Source organism: Hermetia illucens, chromosome 2 (assembly GCF_905115235.1).
Source record: "Hermetia illucens chromosome 2, iHerIll2.2.curated.20191125, whole genome shotgun sequence".
NCBI lineage: Eukaryota > Metazoa > Arthropoda > Insecta > Diptera > Stratiomyidae > Hermetia > Hermetia illucens.
In genome coordinates, this window is record NC_051850.1 from 7,772,574 (window position 1) to 7,787,182 (window position 14,609).

The 14,609-nt window shown below is 42.4% G+C and overlaps 1 protein-coding gene across 6 annotated transcripts in view; it reads right to left on the reverse strand.

Moving 5' to 3' along the window:
- Positions 1–1,244: 1,244 nt before the first annotated feature.
- The window catches only part of LOC119649403 (guanylate cyclase 32E), a 232,404-nt gene continuing 219,039 nt past the window's right edge, over positions 1,245–14,609 (reverse strand). For 4 of the 6 annotated variants that reach the window (XM_038051527.1, XM_038051529.1, XM_038051530.1 and 1 more), the window contains 5 exons: positions 12,611–12,812; positions 12,051–12,549; positions 2,576–2,887; positions 2,208–2,515; positions 1,245–2,145 (listed from right to left, as the gene is read on the reverse strand). In XM_038051527.1, the coding sequence (XP_037907455.1) occupies positions 1,959–2,145; positions 2,208–2,515; positions 2,576–2,887; positions 12,051–12,549; positions 12,611–12,812 (1,508 nt within the window). In that variant the 3' untranslated portion in view covers positions 1,245–1,958. The remainder of the gene's footprint in view (positions 2,146–2,207; positions 2,516–2,575; positions 2,888–12,050; positions 12,550–12,610; positions 12,813–14,609) is intronic. The other 2 variants (XM_038051531.1, XM_038051533.1) reach the window with 2 other exon arrangements.

The window sequence follows — 14,609 nt, forward strand, 5'->3', positions numbered from 1 at the left end:
GAAAAAGAGGAGGGGAGAGGGATTGGAGGGGAGAAGGAGAGTAAAAGAGAGAAGGAAAGAAGAAGAGAGGAAGACAAGAAGAGATGAAGAGAAGAAGAGAAGAAGGCAAGAAGAGAAGAACCCACGAATATAAGTTAAAAGTCAACTTGGCCGTAGTTGTTATGATACCCATTTGCGCATCCTCAGCAAAAATATTTTCTTCGGCCTGGCTACACATTTAGGGCCTGGCTTGTTTCGGCAAATAGAGAATAATGTTTTCACGTTTTTTACTCATTGTACTCAGGAGTTTAGGTACTCTTTTTTTAGCGGAAAGTCATAAGTCATAAAGGGCACAAGGCGCAAGCATGTAGTCCCTCTATATTCTGCGGTGATGACGGTGTTTTGTCAACAGGGTCGCCGATTACTCGACACGTTGGTGGTTTAGGCTCATTTAAGTGGATACAAAGATACATATTTTGTGCATCATCCCTTTTAAGGCTACACATCAGCTGTTAGACCTAAAACCTACTCTTCCTTCCTAGCACTCCAGAGAAAGAAAGGAATTTTTATTTGTAGGTGCAAACCTGTGCTTTTCTTCCTAAGAAGGCCGCGTTTACTCCCTGGTTTTCCAATGAACTCACCTCATTTTCTTTCTGTGCTATGTAACCACCTCATACAACTATAAAAGTCCTTCACTGCCGTTATTAATTAGCCTTTTTCATTGGTCAATTGTCTTCGTCGGCAGTCGCGGTCCTATCCCATCTTCATAAGAATTGTTATAGAGTTGTACTACGTTCAGTAGCGGGGTCAGCCTTTGAGAATCCGATTCATAATACTTTCCCGGTTAGAGGCTTAGTCCGGATTGAGTCGAGTGAAGTTGTCTCGGTTCGCTTTTTGATCGTTCCCCATCGACTTTCATGCTCAGCCCAATCTTAGCTAGTGAGTTCTCCTCAATGCGAATTTCGTTACTATGCAATCAAAGGTGCCTTTCTCGAATTTTTTTCTCAAACTCTATATCGATTATCGATGTTTGTTATGCCACCGATCTAACGTAACATCTGCTTCTCCATTACCGCGAGGTGACGTTCATTGTTTTTGATAGTTGGCTTACTCTCGGAACCATAGAGTCAGACAGGGCGAACGATTCTGGGGAAATTTTTGGATTCGTATCGTTTATCGATGTTTCGCGGGGAGGGATGTTGCGTCGAGGACATTGCTGACAGCTCATGCTATAAAATAATAATTAGCAAAGCAGAATATATTGTTCAATCGTTAAACTCGTTTATTGGTTTACACACATTTAAAACACATACATAATTCAATATTTTCAGTGTTTCACATTCGATTAACTGCTAATAACTGGTTAAAATTAAGTAATGTAGCGAAGATTTCAAAATAGAAATGGAAGTCTAGCATATTTTTATAAGTTATCTATCTTTTGCTATAGGCATAATACTTGGTTGTCGCAAACAACGCTGTAGAACCATTTAGATCGTCTAAGCAGACAAATTTTACTCTCGGCAGTGTATGCATCATTAATGTAGCTATCTATTTTTCAACACAAACATACATATCAATTTCTCAGCTATTCAAATACTTTTACACTTGCTTTTATCTTAAACTCAGAATACATAGTATGTAGTTAGGCGTAATTTTGATATCTTAAGTCACAGACAGATGATTATCTAGACGAATATGTATATATATTTATGGTATATAAAGGTAAATGCTATCACTTTTGATTCTTCCTTTAAGACTTTCCTTGCTTAGATTCTCATTAATTAAATTCAATAATTTACTATTCAGCAGACTCGATTTAATATAGTTTAAACTAATAAAAGGGTTTGACTTGTCGACTAGAAGACCATCTTTTTCTCACCGTACCTTCCTGGCCTTTAATGGCGAAGTAGAATTTAAAGCACTTGAAGAAGTACAACAGAATAAAAAAACAATGCTGAAAAAGGACGCGTTCCAATGAATTAAGTATCGATATGATTAGATAGTAGCGGGGTTGTAACGGTCGGATATGGACATGGTTTCCGTTCGATGGACATCCCCAGCTCGTCTATGCAAGGACAGGAAGACGTCATATCATCATATGCTATTGATCCTCCACTAGATTTCCGAGGACTAGAATCAGATATAACTTCTAATAGTGCATCGTCACTAAAAAATAAGGCAATTTTTTTTAATGATGTTGTGGAAGGCCAATCGGATCTGATACGTACCTGTGATATCGATGGTGTTCTAATAAGCTTCCTGCAGCAAATCTCAGTTTCTTTGGTGATTCTAGACTCGAGGATCGTGTCAATGAGTTTCGTGGGACATTTCGATTTTTTAAGGAGCTCCTTTGTCCTGAGTCTATTGCATTCGTTATGTTTGCTTTAATTGTCCCCTGGAGAAATTTGTTTAAAGCACGGGAACCTCTCCGCTGGGACCTTTCAGCGGTTCTTCTCTGCTTAGCTTCTTCATCCTCGCCTAGTAGCCAATAAGTACGTTGCTCTCCTTTGCCTTTCATAGGTATCATGCCACGTTCCTATAAAAATCAGGTCAAATCACGTGTTCAGGGATTACTCTACAGAAATATCTCACTCACCTCACAATAGTATCCTCCGAGCTTATCTAAAAGTAGTTTGCACTGTCGACTACAGTGGATCCTTAAGGGTAGGCCAGTCGATTCCATTCTGGATGCGGTATTCACAGTATCACCAAATAGACAATAGCGAGGCATTTTAAGTCCTACAACACCTGCGCATACAGGTCCTGAGTGGATTCCAATGCGAAGGTAGAGTTGTTTGTCTGGCCGGTGTCGAATCTTGAATTCGGAGACGGCGCTCAGTAGGTGCAAGGACATCGAAGCTATTTCAGCAGCATGGATATCACCGTTTCGTATTGGTAGACCGGAAACCTTGAAAACATTTTTTTTTTATTTTTTATTGATGTGGATTAACGTCAACACGTGAAACTACTTAAGTTAGTTAAGATATTTCATAGGAAAAGGTTGATTCGGAGAAGGGTCGTCAAGTACTCTTTCATCTGGTAAATAAAGAAAGTATAGATTTGGACATTTACGGACGAGTTTGATATTGACGAAATCTTGATCTAAGGTTTGTTGACAATCAATCGTAAATTAGACGGAATAAATCAACATTCAAGTGCCATTAACAATATCAAATCTTGTACTCTATGATACGAGGTAATTGGTACGGTTGAGCAGTCGCTGCAGTACAAGCAGTATACCCTTGCTGCCTTCTTGGATATAGAGGGAGCTACCAACGCCATCAAGGAAGTACCAACGCCATGAAGGAAGCCTTGACCGGTATTGGCTTATATCCATGCTGAGTACCAGGATAATCCAGTCCGATCTGGGAGGCAACCACTTGACCAGAGCTGTAAACAGAGGCACGCCCCAGGGTGGCGCCATCTTACCGGTGCTCTGGTTAATAGTAATGGTCAAAATTTTACGTACATTGGACAGCAGCGGGTGAAGGTGGTGGCCTATGCCGATGACTTGGTGATATTAGTATCAGGGATGTTTCTGTCCATTATGAGCGACATCATGGAAGGAGCGTTGCGAAAGTGTGCCTGTGGGCCGCAAGATGCGGACTCAGCATAAATCCAACCAAAACGCAACTGATGCTATTCACCACCAAGGTTGGTTCTTTCCTCTAATGTAAAGTATCTGGTTGTAATCCTTGATCCTAAGCTAAATTGGAGGTTGAACATAGAACTGAGGGTTAAGAAGGTCTGTATAGCCTTCTATGCCTGTGAGAGAACCTTTGCAAAGAAAAGGGGTCTCCAGCCGAGGATGCTTCTCTGGATGTACACCGCTGTAGTGCGTCCGATCCTGACATACGGCTCTATTGTATGGTGGCAGGCTTTGAACAAGAAATACAATAGAACGAAGCTTAATAGGATTCAAAGAACCGGGTGTGCAGGCTCTGCTCTTGGCAGTCCCTCGGTGAATACAGTCGGTGTTCCGCTGGCGGCTGTTGGGGGCGGAGTCTACTCACACTGCCTAGCAGCCGCGGGCCTGAGATGGCGAAGGCTTACACGCTGTGCTAAGTCAAGGAGAATTTGGCCCGCTTATAACATAGCCCGATGGCGAGAGCTCCTGTGCCAGATGCGTGCAAATGCATTCAAGATTACGGCGGTCTGCACGGGGCACTGGCCCATAGGGGACCATGCCGCTAGGCTCAGCATACCCTACAACTCACATTGCCGAAACTGCAGAGAAGGAAGGGAAACCCTCATGCACTTTCTCTGCGACTGCCCAGCTCTGGCTAGAGTCAGGCTGCGGACTCTGGGTAAACCATTCTTTGGGGACCTCAAAGAAATTTCTAGCTGCAGGGTCGTAGAGCTGCTTTCCTTCGTGAATGCTACGGGCTGGCTCTGAAGATCCGAGCCGGCTCGACTCGGCCTCGCTGCTCCCATAACAACAGTCACGGTCTTAGGAGTTTGTGGCATCAAAACGCCGCACCAAAGCGCTAAATGAGCTCCTCGGAGCAGCCACTGATACCTACCTACCTACCGCTATCATGATTATGAATTTTCTGCCTTATGGGAAATAGCGCAGGAGTATCCCTTAAAGACGTATAGGAATTGGTTGATTTTAAGTAGATGTATGGGAGCTTTACTCATATCCTCCTTTCATATCCCTTCTACTAACTTTACCGAATTCTTTTAGGTCACGGGATGAAAAAGTTCACCCGTAGGCGGTAGATTAATTTCGATAAAGTTTTTGGTTTATTTGTAAAGTTGATGTTAGTCATCCTTCCTGTCCAAACCTTGCCAATGAAGGGATGTAGATTTGTTCGTAAGCTGCCCTCGAGGTTTTGTAATTATTTTTCCTCTTTTACTTTCAAAGGTGACAATAGTAGGTCTATTGCATTTTTGTTTAAAGCCCTGTACGGTAGAAATGCCCGAAACATCACCTTAATGGGTCTCATGTATGATATCACTTTTTGAAAAAGGGTGAGATTATATGACAGACATGTGATGTCATATCGCCAACAGCACCCATTATACTCAGTACCCGATATTACCACTAGATTGCGTTTTTCACAGTTGTAGCAGGAATGTTCGGAAGCGCAAAGTGCCGGAAAGAATATGGTATCATGATTGCTACGAACGGGCAGTCGCTTGAATTTGTCTAATGTACTTCTATACTAAGGACGGCGGGATATTACTAAACATTACTTATTATTTAGAAGTATATGCATTTTCTTCCTATTGCAATCGAAATTCTGAATCGGTCCTCCACAGTCATGTGATATATCGGATGATACATGGTGATATTACCCGGTGATCTTTGGTGATATTTTGTCATGTGATATCAAATGGATACGGACATCACAAAACATTACTTATGGTAAAAGTAACATCATCATCACTTGTCTGCTGGGTGAAGATATTGTGATGATGTGATCTTAAGTTATACTGTGATGTTGTAATCTTTGGTGGTATTTAGATTGCGCTCAGTGCTCGTAACCTGACATTACAGTTTATCACTTTTGTAATATCACAAACATTTTTTGAGTGAGAAGGGTCAATATCTGTAAGATAATTTCATAAAGATCATTAGATGGAGTTTTTACGATGCATTTTGGGGTTTATCTAGCAGATAAGATTATTTGCGATCATATAGTTTTTTTTAGTTTATTACATGTTCCATAATTGAGTTATGTTGCTAGCCTATTTATGCCTGTTCAACAAGGGGACAACCTCTGGAAAACAGTTTGCACGACTGTTGGCACCGGACGTGAAGGACATCTATGGAAAGCTTCCATTCGAAACTGTTCGAGTTTGATGTTTTTACGGAGCAGGTAACTTGTAAAAGAAGGCACTGCACATAAAAGTACGTTGATTTGGGTGTTAGGAACTATGGGTATTGCTTATACCAGCAACTAACTATCGCGCATAATTTCTGAATGTAGGTTGATGGCTCAGGTGGAGGAGGAGGAATTTCTTCGTAGGTGATTCTTTGGACCCTCCAATAGAAACCTCGTGACTGGAAAAAGTAAACTAGTAGGATAATTGTTTGATTGTCCTATTCCCTTAACGATTACCGATTTCGCCTTGGTAAGGGAGCTGAGAAAGCAAGATTCTCTGGCGAACTGGACATCAAACTTGAAGTTAAGTGATAATAAAACCCCCAGACAAGGTGTGACTATCGTGATAAAGGCTAGATGGTCATAGGGATTAACATTTGGACGCGAATTGTGAACTTTGAGTAACAAAGGACGTCCAGTTTGTCTCGGCGAAAATGGACACTACCCTAATTGGGTTACTTTTACTGGTTAAACAAAGATCATGTTGGTCCAATATGAAATATTTAACAAAACAACAAAGAAAAGATGGAAACCAACTAAATTGACAGTCCAACCCTGAGCTCATCGATGAAGAACTTGAGTTTAAAATCAAAACCAACCCGATTGAGAAACAGTTCTTAATAGAAAAGCTGAAGGGTCCCTCTTCTCCTGAGTTTATGCTCCCATCGGTGCCACCTGCTGGCGTGAAAGTCCTACCCATGGGTGAGCAATCATCTCCGGGCAAAAACTCTAGGCAAAATAAACCTAACGAGTGAACCGCCTGCGGGTGTACTGAGGTCAGTAGAGAAAAGATCGTCCGGAGCATCTGCAGCTAAGGTCAATTCGAAATGGCAGCGGTCCTCTATCAATCTCCAATCGGCAGCAAAAAAGACCCTTCTCATTTGCAGCCAAGGCTATCCAAAGCGATGAATAGGTCCTCTACCACGACACTAATCCAAGTGAACTACTTAGGAAGAAACTGTATACCATAAAATAGTAAGACTACATTTTGGCCACAAAAGTAAAAACGATTGTCTCCAGTCAGCACTGTGCCTCTCTCAACGATGTGTGGGATAGTGCGTGACTAACCCTGAGGAGGGGCTTTGAATTGGCATCGTTCAATGCGCGCTGTCTATTTCTATTTCAGTTCTGGGTTAGAAGCAGTGTCAAGGGGCTCAGCAAGTTCTGAAGAAGAGAATAAGGTCGCCTAAATGAGGGAGACTAACTCGCTCGAGGTGACCTTAAAGTTGAAGTGGATTTTTGTGGAGGAACTTAGTTGGAAGGTGAGTAACATACATTTAGCTATGATTGGCACACATTTATGTTCCATGATGGCTCTTACTGTACAAAACTATGATCTTGCCAGTCCTCATGTATTCCTCGGAAACTTGGGTTCTTAGCCAGAAAAATTGCGAACTCTTGACCGCGTTCGAGAGAAGAATCCTCCGAAGAATTTTTGGCCCTACATGAGGATGGACGATTCCGTAGCCTACACAATGACGAAATCTATGAGCGATACCATGACCGTCCGGTTATGGATAAAATCCGGCTCAATAGGTTGCAGTGGGAGGGTCACTTAATCCGTATGGAGGAGGATGATCCCACCCGGAAAGTCTATAAGGGCAATATCTATGGTAGAAAAAGAAGACGAGGCAGACCCTGCCCAAGATGGAGCGATGGCGTAGGCCAAGACGCCAGACAGCTTTTAGGGATATCGAATTGGTGGACCTCGGCGCAAAACCGGGATGTCTGGAGTTCCTTATGAAGGCAGGCCTAGACCGGATACCGGTTGTTGCGCCGTTGATGATGATGATGGCGTGATTCCCGCCGACCGGTTAGTTTTCTCTTGTTACAAAGAAAAATCCATGGAAGCAGCACTCTCCGGCAAACATTAATGAGGCGCATTCATAGATATTAAATGTGCCCACAGTTATGTCTTGTTCACAGCGACTTATGATGCGACAAGATGGCATAGAATTGTTCCACTATTAAGCAGTTAGATTCCTCACATGCTGGGTTGGAAGAAGGTATTTTAAAAGCTTAAAGACTTTAAGACAGGTAGATTTCTCTTCCTGTTAACATGGGTCTTGGTAATGGACCGTAAATTCCGTAGGAATTTGTTAACGAAGTCAAGGTCATTCTAAAGGGAGAAGTTGCAAGGATTCGAAGGAAAATTTGAATATCGGCTAATAACCGAAAATCTTTATGAAGAAACCTGGAGCCTTTAGAGTGTCGATCCCTTAAGAAGGAGGATATGATAACCCTGGAGCCTCTAGAGTGTCGGTCCCTTAAGAAGGAGGATATGATAACCCTGGAGTCTCTATAGTGTTGGTCCCTTAAGAAGGAGGATATGATAACCCTGGTAAAGCTTTTTAACGGGATGATGCTCCTTAAACTATTAAATGGAAAAAAACGTGGTCTCGATTATATGCATGCGGATTGAGGAAGAGGAGGAGTATTTCAAATGCAGCTACCTGGCAACCTCAGATCTTACAAGGGGAAATGTTTCTGCAACGAAGAATTTACGCATTCTTTGCTTTTGACGGACATATTGACGTTCGCTTTATGAATAGGAAGGAATAGTATACGTGGTGAGAGGCCTGAGAGTTAGGATCTGCGACTTCCCCCAATTTCTCAGCTTTCTAAAACTAAACCTTAATTATCCTTCCCGCAGTTAGCAGCTTACACACTATTAAAGAATGTAATATTTTTGGAAAGCCTGGACGATAGTACCGCCACAGTTATTGCCAACAGAGAAGGACCTTCAATAATAATAATCGTTTATGCGTCAATTTAATTGGATCAGGGCCTTGAAGTGTGTTAGATTACTTAATTCAAGATTGTAACCATACACTACAACATTACAGTATCTTGTATTGCCCTCGGCCATGATGACTATCATGGTTTATCTCAGGTACTCATTCACTGCTGAGTTGGCTGGTAGAAGGACCTTTAAACCATTTTGTTACGCATATAAAAAAGGCAACTCTTCAATCTTATTAATAATAGTACTTCGACATAGACAGTCTCAAGCACTTTCGCGAGGGGAGAGGGAAGATTCACTATAGTTTGAATGGTCGTGTAACACCGGGTCATCTCAAGGGGCCAATACCACTCTGATCAATGGTATTTACTTTTAAGACGGAAAGTTGATTTCCCGCTGATGCACATCCACCAGGCGCACCACCATATCCTCGGAATCGTTATCAGTTGGGATACTAATTACCAGTTCAGGATGAGGAGCATCTCAATAATGTAGTGGACCGGATACCTCCACTGCAATACAAGCAGTCAAGGAGAGGCTTCCTGAAGGTAACATTGCGATCGCGATCTGTGATCTATATCCCAGAGACGTGGTGGTCACTAGCCTTCACTTATGTATCGCATCGACATCGGCGTCTTCTCGCAATGGTGGGAAACTTCGACCTTCGAAGCATAACCAGTTTGCTTACGGAAACCGAGTGTTGGAAACTATCTTGCTGACTCGAGAGAAGATATTTTGAACAACTTAGTACTGAGCCGCCATAAAGAGATCCCTTCTTTTTGGCGCAATGAGGTTGTGTGCGCACATTATGGGCTTGAGTTGCGGTACCGCGGGGAATCTCGGAATCTAAAGGTTAGACAAAAGCAAATTTGTTATCGCGCTAGCCAGGGAAGCAGAAAGGTGCCACAAATAATTACGATCCCGCTACCATATTCCACATCGCTCGATGGTTCTGTGAGAGACTTTAATCGTAAATTTCTCATCTAAGACGTCGAGCAACTTTTTACCCACGGTTCACCACCGTATCATAACCTTTAAGGTTCCACTTCTTATGGGGTATGGACTGCTTCACCGAACAGTAGCGGAATTATCTCTACCAAACATGCACTTAAGCAGGGTAAGACCGCTGTACTTGACGCTCTCCCTGTGGAACTGTACACTACAGCACCTGCAGAGCTGCTTCTTCCAGTCATCCGTAAATGCTCAGGGAATGAAAGAAGTTTCTGAGGAAACGTACTCATCTTAAGTGTGACATTTGGAGGGGTATTTGCGTTCTCCCTGCCGTTGCAAAGATATTAGCTAAAACTGTCATTGAACACATTAAAGAATATCTCGATGATTTCAAAAAAGCTTTCGGTAGGAACATTCTGCAGAAATTAATAGCTATTATCAGAGTGACATATGGTGGTGCAAAATGTTACGTGTTGCATCTAGGCAAAATTCCTGAGGAGTTTGAAGTTTAAACTGGAGTCTGGAAAGATTCGAATTGAGGTGTGGTTCTTTGGGCTGGCTTGCCTGAAGTGCATGAAGGAGTGCAATGGGCCATCATATCTCTCCGCAAATACCTCGACTTCCCTGATAACATTTATTTGTTCTCTCGCCAGGTCATGGACTATGCCAAATGGGTCTGGATTTGGAAAGAGAGGCATTATCATTTTGCGCGACCCTATTAAAAACGTTAACTCCCTTCCGAAAAATACGGAATTTGATTTCTAAGTTTTAAACAAACAAACATAGTCCGGAAAAAATCCTTATCACTTGTTCGTGAGACATATACCTCTGAAATATTCCTACGAAGAAAATTTAAAGCCACCAGAAACCATCCAACTGACCTAGGCAAGCCATAACAACCAGTGTCAAAAATTATTCAGAGAAGGTCCTAAATTTCCTCATCCAGCAGTATTAGTGGTGGTAGGAAAGCACAAGTGCAAATTGACAAGGCAATCCTATTTGCTCCGGGGGGTGTATACATTTTTTCGGAGGAAGTATTCGTCCTTTAATGATAGATGAGACTAAAGGGCAGAAAAATGATCTCATTAGGTCGCACTTCATTAGCAGCCTTAGAATTCTAACCGCAGTATCCTTGTTTTGGCTTATTAGATAAGGGGGTCCATTAGCCCTGTCGGATAATGGCTCGTCAACCCTCATTCATCGACATAGAGGGAGTTTTAGTTTGTGGGTGACAAATTGTAGATTCAGATCTAACACTTGTTGGTCCTGGTTTCGGACTGAACAGGCTGCTAGGCAGTAGAACTCTATTATATGATGTCCTCCAACTTAGTTTGTTGGTTAAATCTTTTGTTCTATCCTTTCTTTTTTTCTTAGAATCCTTGACTGCAGTGAGCCCCGTTGTTGCTTAGTAGGTTTCTCTTTGCCTTCATTAAATGCTACGTGACGCAAAACAGTCGAATCCAAGGGACAACTTAGTGCAAAAGTATTTAATTATTTTTAGGACGTCATCCTTTTTCGCCTTACGTACATATAAGGCACTGAAGGAAGAATCCAAATCAGTAAAAGTAGAAATTACTTGAAATAATCTTGTCTGTGGGCAATAAACTTTCAATCGCTTAATAATTCTGTCAACTCCACGTTGTCCTGCAACTTTTTTATCTTTTCTCCAACTTTTATCTATTTTCCAATTAGGGAACTTTACCAAGCATTGAACCGAACAATATACCAGACTGGACCTTTCCGCAAAACTTTTCCCAGCATTTGAAATATTGAGCAGAGAAAGCGGACATTGCAAAGGAGATTTAAAATGCTTCAAGTGTATTTCAATAGATATGTCCTTTTGCCTTGCTATTTTCTTGCTCCTTTCTTAAGACGATTAACCCAATTATAAAATGAAGTTGAATCTCCTTCTCTTCCCAAATACCAGCAGAGTAGTCATTGAGGGTTCGGTTGGTTTGCCTACATCAAATAAATTTGTATCGGAAATGTGATAGAGCGCTTTTGGGGGAAGTCCTTGGGAATGAGATTGATGGTAATTTAAAACAAAGAATCCTGGATCATAGTTGATGACTATGTTGAGGAATTGGAGACGGAAGATAAGAAAGTTGGAGGGGCCGAGTCGTCTTATATAATAAGTGATAATTTATCGACAACCTCAAGAGATTTTCACAGTTTATAATGAAGCCAAGGACCCCCTAAGGAGTATATCGGTGAGAAAACTTTATGTAGATATTGATAACTTCCAAGTAGTTGCGCATAATTATTTTAACGAGCCATAAAGCCAGTGATTATGGTTGTGAATTATTTAGGGAAATTATCAAATTAGATTTGGTTGAAGAGATACCGTCGTTATTTGTTCTTGGAAGCACTTTCTGAAACTAGGTCATTGGGTTACCAGAATGTATTCACAGATTTTGCTTGCGTTGAAGTTGAAAGAGATTTTACGCGAGACAAATTCAATTTCAAGCCAGCATAGCTGTTTTTGGAAATATTAAGGTCTTTGTTCCAATTTTAAACACTATGACGTAGTAAATTTATCCACTCACCACCATATAAGCATCACCAATCGTTTCCACCTTGTACACATCATAATTTCCAATAATCGAGTCAAAACACGTGTACAAATCACTAAGAAAATCCACAACCTGCAACGGGGTACTCTCAGCCGACATTGACGTAAAACCCACAATATCACTAAAATATATCGTAACCATATCGTAGCTTTCCGGATCTACTTTGTTGCCCTTCTTGAGTTGCTCAGCAACAGGGCGGGGTAGCATCTCCAAAAGGAGTGCTTCAGTCTTCTTTTTCTCCTCTTGTAATTGATCAGTCCTTTCGTCAACTAGTGCCTCTAAATTGTTTGCATATTTCTCCATCATCGACATCATATTATCGAAAATATTGGGTTTCATCCCTTTTCGGAGAGGTCGAAGTTTAGCACGGATTGTTTTGAAATCTGGACGATCCTCGGGTTTTTCATTCCAACATTCTCGTAGGCATTCACGGACGCAGTCGAATGATGTTTCGAGGGGTTGCAGAGAAGGTCTGGAAGGAATCAGATTAAAGTGGTTAGGGAAAGAAAATGATGGAAGGGACCTGAATTTACCTGTATGGTCCCATGTTGTCAGGTGGTTGTAAGACTCTTCTGAGACATTCCATGGGAGTGAGTCCTGTTTCCCCAAATGGTCCGTGCCTGGTGTGTATTTCGTAGAGAACTATACCAAATGAATAGGAATCGCCTTTCTGACTACCTGGTACCATCGAAGGAGGTCCTGCTCGTAGAAGCTCAGGTGATCTGTATAAGAGTTCTTTGAGGAAAAATAATATTATAATACTTGTTTTAAGGCTATAAACATGAACTATATCTGATTTAAAGTTAAAAGACTAAACCAGTAGAAGCAGGGCCTTTTTAGAATTTTTATTTAGTTGCACCTCATGTTAGAAAATGGTTTTATATATCTTCGCTTATAACCAGAAATGGAGTAGTCACAATTTTTTAATGAATGAAGTTGGATTCTAGTTTCTTTTAGATCCATTAAATGTCTGACGAAGCCAATTTCTTACGAGCCTAAAAACCTGGAGGGTACTTTCAGGGCAATTCTCGCTCGACGATTACCCACCTTGTCGTGGTGAGGTAACTCAATAAGGAAAATCCTTCAGGAAACGGGAGGTGACACCTGAAGCCAGGCGGTAATCAAAACCCCAAACCAAGGTGCGACTACCGCGCCGTGGGCTGAATGGTCACAGGGGTTAAGATGTGACCGTAAATGTTAAACTCTGGGTACCAGGCGACCCCCAGTTTCAACAAGCCTTGTCGCGGCAAAAAGGGGCTCTGCCGAGATCGACCTAATTTCCCAGATAAAACTGAGGCCATGGCAGTCAACTTCTTCAAAAAACACAATTAAAGCTCAATCGTGACGATCCAACCCCGAGTGAAGGGGCAACCCTAAACTCATCGATGGAGAACTTGAGTCTAGACTCAAACTCTCCACTTACTCAGGTGACAACTTGATACACTTTAATTGGAACCCAGTCCTTAACGGACGAGCTGAAGCAGGCCCCTTCTGTCAGCACTCCTGACCCCAGGCTCCAATCGGCGCCACCTGCTGAAATTAAAGTCTTCCCCATGGGTAAGCACCTGTCCACGGCAGCAAGCCGCCTTCGGGCAAACCTTCTCCGGACAACCCGCCTCCGGACAAACCGCCTTCGGGCAAACCGCCTCCGGGCAACGCATAACACAAGAACTGTGCCAAAGTTGAGGGGAAAGGATCGTTCGGGGCACCTGCGACTAAAAGGAAACCGAAGCGGGAGCGGTCCTCGGACGATCCTAACTCTTCGACACAAAAGGCAGCAAAGAGGGCACGGCCGGCAACGGCGAGGCTAGGCTATCGAAGCCGATGAATGATTCCTGTATGACGACTCTAATCCATCCGGTTACGATACTGAGCAGTGCGAACAACTTAGAAGTAAACTCTTCCTAGTTGTAAGGACTGCATCCTAGCAAGGCATTAAGCTTTGCTTTGAGTCGGTAGGTGTATACCGTAAACTGTTACGGCTAAAGTTTTCCAATGAAGACACGAACGAGTGGCTCAGGCAGTACTGCTCCTCCCTCACCGTATGTGTGACCACAATATGTGACCGCTTGAATGCAACTCTGCATGAAATCCACATTTGGTGCCTCCGCAATGGTCTCACGGTGAACGCTGGGAAAACTGGGCTAGTTATGTTCATTAGGAACGTCACTTTAGAAGGGGTGGAAATCCAGCTGGCACAAACAGTCAAGTATTTAGGAGCACATTTCGACTTCAAGTTAATGTGGAAGCACCACATCCGGGACCGATATCAGAGATCCTGCAGATTGCTCTGGTGCTGTAGGAATGCGATAAGTAAGACCTGAGGACTTTCACCAAAACGGATACATTGGATGTATACATCCATAATCCATTGGATGTATACATCCATAATAAAACCCATTTTGATGTCTGATGGCCGAAACTGAACTTTGCTAATAGCAGGAAGCTGATAACGCAGATTCAGAGGCTTGGTTGCCTAAGTATTACTGCAGCAATGAGTACTACGCCGACTGCGGCACTTGAAGCTATCCT